The 3,120-nt window shown below is 53.9% G+C and overlaps 1 protein-coding gene across 1 annotated transcript; it reads right to left on the reverse strand.

The window, feature by feature from the left end:
* Positions 1-798: 798 nt before the first annotated feature.
* On the reverse strand, positions 799-2,054 carry LOC121405390. The gene is made up of 2 exons (XM_041596066.1): positions 957-2,054; positions 799-894 (listed from the first exon to the last, which is right to left on the reverse strand). The coding sequence occupies exons 1-2, from the start codon at positions 2,052-2,054 to the stop codon at positions 799-801; spliced, it is 1,194 nt and encodes a 397-aa protein (XP_041452000.1).
* Positions 2,055-3,120: the final 1,066 nt, after the last annotated feature.

Raw genomic sequence — 3,120 nt, forward strand, 5'->3', positions numbered from 1 at the left:
TCCGTGAATGCTTCCACATCCAAACCTTCCGCCTTCCATTTTGGACCGGTTGTTTTCGGCTTGACCTTGTTTTTCCGGTTGTTGAGGTCGAAGAGTATCGCCTGGTGGTCGCTGAAAGTGAATTCTTCACTGACTGTCCATGTAGCTCCGCGAAGTAGGGACACGCTTAGGAGGGTGATGTCGATAAACGATCCCCGACCCGCCTTTCTAAATGTCTGCTTCCTGCCATCGTTAGCTATACCTACGTTGAGAGGGGCGAATGCCTCTAGGAGGCAGTATCCTCTCGCATTTGTCTCGCGGCTGCCCCATTCAACGGCCCACGCATTAAAATCTCCTGCTATGACCGTTGGCGACCGATTCTGAGCGTCCGAGGCTATCTCCACCACCATACTCTGGAACTCGTGCAGGCTCCAGCTTGGGGGTGCGTAACAGCTATAGAAGGTTATTCCGTCAATTTTGGCTCTAGCAAAGCCTTCGTTAGCAGAGCAGGCATCCTTGATCGCGTGGGTGCGCGACCAGATGGTTGCCTTACGGTTAGCACTAACCACCCACCCGGGTCCAAGTACTGGCTTATATGGCTCGCTAATCAAGACCACGTCCGCCCGCCTCTCTCGCACCGACTGCATAAGGAGGTCCTGCGCAGCCTCACAGTGGTTAAGGTTAATTTGGGTTACCTTCATCGCGTTTGGTTTGCAAGAGCGCTCCGGAAAGTGGGACACCTGCTGCTCCCAGCAATGTGGCCTGTTTCCTCATGCTTTCCAGTGCAGAACATACACACCGGCTCCTTTTGGCAGTCCCTTAGCCAAGTGGTCTGGCAGTCCACATCGCCTGCAGAGGTTTGAGCGATCCGTTTCGCACTTGCAATTCCTCGCTTGGTGCCCAAACTCCAGGCATCTGAAACACCGCGTTATGGAGGTTCTCATGCGAATTCTCGCATTAACCCAGCCAACCCTTACTGCTCCTGCGTGCAAGGCCTTCTGGGCACCGGCTGCCGACAGTCTAATGCTGGCTATTTGGGTCTGCCCGTATGCTCGCCTAAGTCTGACATCTGCTGTTGTTACATCCGACAGTTGGAGCTGGTCCGCTAGCGCCTTGCAGATATCTTCTGCTGTGGTGTCCTCCTCGAGGTCTTTGCACTCGATGAAGACCCGCTGCGTCAGTGAGCGGACCTCGGCACTCTCCCCCAGCGCTTCAGCGACTATAGTTTTGAACTCGGCAGTTCCCTCTCCCGATTTGGTCAACTCTAGTAGGAGTTCACCCTTCTGGGTTCTTCTCACTCTGTTTATGGCCTGTCCTAGAGCCTTGAGCTTCTCGTCCGTCTTCATTGTCCTTAAAATCTCAGCGTAGGTCTTCTCTCCTTTGGTTTGGATAAGGAGAGCATCTGGCCTGGTCCTCTCGATACGCGCGGGATTTTCCTTCGGCCGAAGACTTTCTGCTTTTTTCGCTGCTTTCTGCAGTCCTTTCCTGGCCACTATAGTCCAGCTCTCACCACCAGATGCGCTGGGAGTCACCTGCGATCCCGTGCTTGTTGGTTCGGCTTCTTTCCTCGCCATTGGTCCATTGCGCGGGCTTTCATTCCCGTGCTGCTTCCTCCTTTTTTGCTTGGGCGTTGGTGCGCCCGGTCCCTGCCTTCTCTTCGCCTCCAGCGGCGCTGAGAAGATTGGCGAAGTCTGCGATGACTGGTGCGACCTAATCAGCTCCTTTGCCTTGTTGTCATGCACCTGGATGGCCACTAGCTCGTACAGGGCCCGAATGCTCTCTATCGAGTCTCGCATTGGCTGGTGGATGGACCTTCGCTTTCCGTCCTCTATAAAGCCGACCAAGATAGCGATCTCCTCTCCAAGCTCTCGGAATGCAGATCGTGATCCCTCCTTTTGTGTTGTTTCCGCGGCCGTCGCCTGGACCGCCACACTTATTGGGGACCTCGCCAGTCTGCTGCTTTTTGTAAAGGCAGCCTCCTCCTCCTGTGAGAGATGATAGGCGCTCTCACACGCCTGGGGGGGGGTATTATTTACGCTCATATTATTGGGTCCCAACTCCAAGTCGTTGTCCATGGTCGTAGTGTAGTCGCGTTGTTTATGATCCCATGGTTATCTGTGCATGCAGGGAGGCCATGCTAGGGTTGAAACGCACCTTTATGGGGATACGAATACAGAGCCGGATCCGCGTCAGACAGGTAAAGGACATCTGTGCCTACACACCCAACTGAATGGGGACGCGCCATGGAGCGTTCTTGGAGATCTGCCAAGATTTTAGTGGGACGGAGGCAGCCGCAGCATTAGCCTGTCAGCCGTTTCAGCAGGAGTTCACTCTGCTTACTAATGTGACAGAATGCTGCCTCTGTCAGCCCGTTTCGTCGATTTCCGATATGTGTTCCAGTGTCCTAATCAAGGCTGTACTGGTCTTGGCCTTGATGCCGTTTCTGTCGCCTCTTGCGACTAGCAGCGGCTCGCTGTGTTTACCCCTACTGATGGGGGTGTCACGTCTGGGTGGAGGGGTACACTTTGGTATGCTCCAATACCATTGGCACCCTATCCCTTTGCCTTTTAAATTGCAAGGTCTTTTTGCGCTGTACTAGCGCCATCTGTTGGAGGGTAGGATCTAGCCAGTTCCGCCAGACAGTCGCGTGCGCCATCTACCGACGTTTTTCCGCCGCGCAGAGTTTCACCGATCGTCCGTTGCGCCCACTACCGGAGCTTTACTGCAGCAGCTTGCAGTGTTTGTCGTTGCACAGCACAGGTCAGATCATCAGCTGTCTTATCGAACAGCTGGCATGACGAGTAAAAATTGCAACGAGGACAAAACGGCACAGACAAATACAGGATGACAAGTAATTACAACAAGAAAGAGAGTCAAGTGGAACGAGAGACACAGAGACATAGAGAGACACATCTCACCCCTCGCCCCCGGTCTTCGACCTGGGTTGCATCTATAGCTGCGTAGTTATAGGGGAACAAGCGCCGCTTTCCATGCTGGGGTAGCCTCCTTGGTATGTACCGGGCATGAGTATTGGCTCATACACTAAGCGACTTCTTTTCCCTGCAGGCATATCGGCTAGTTTGCCGTCCGCGCGGGAGCACAGGAAAAAACACGTCCGCACTATTTGACACTACCGGTGTG

Source organism: Drosophila obscura, unplaced genomic scaffold (genome assembly GCF_018151105.1).
Source record: "Drosophila obscura isolate BZ-5 IFL unplaced genomic scaffold, ASM1815110v1 contig_95, whole genome shotgun sequence".
Lineage (NCBI taxonomy): Eukaryota > Metazoa > Arthropoda > Insecta > Diptera > Drosophilidae > Drosophila > Drosophila obscura.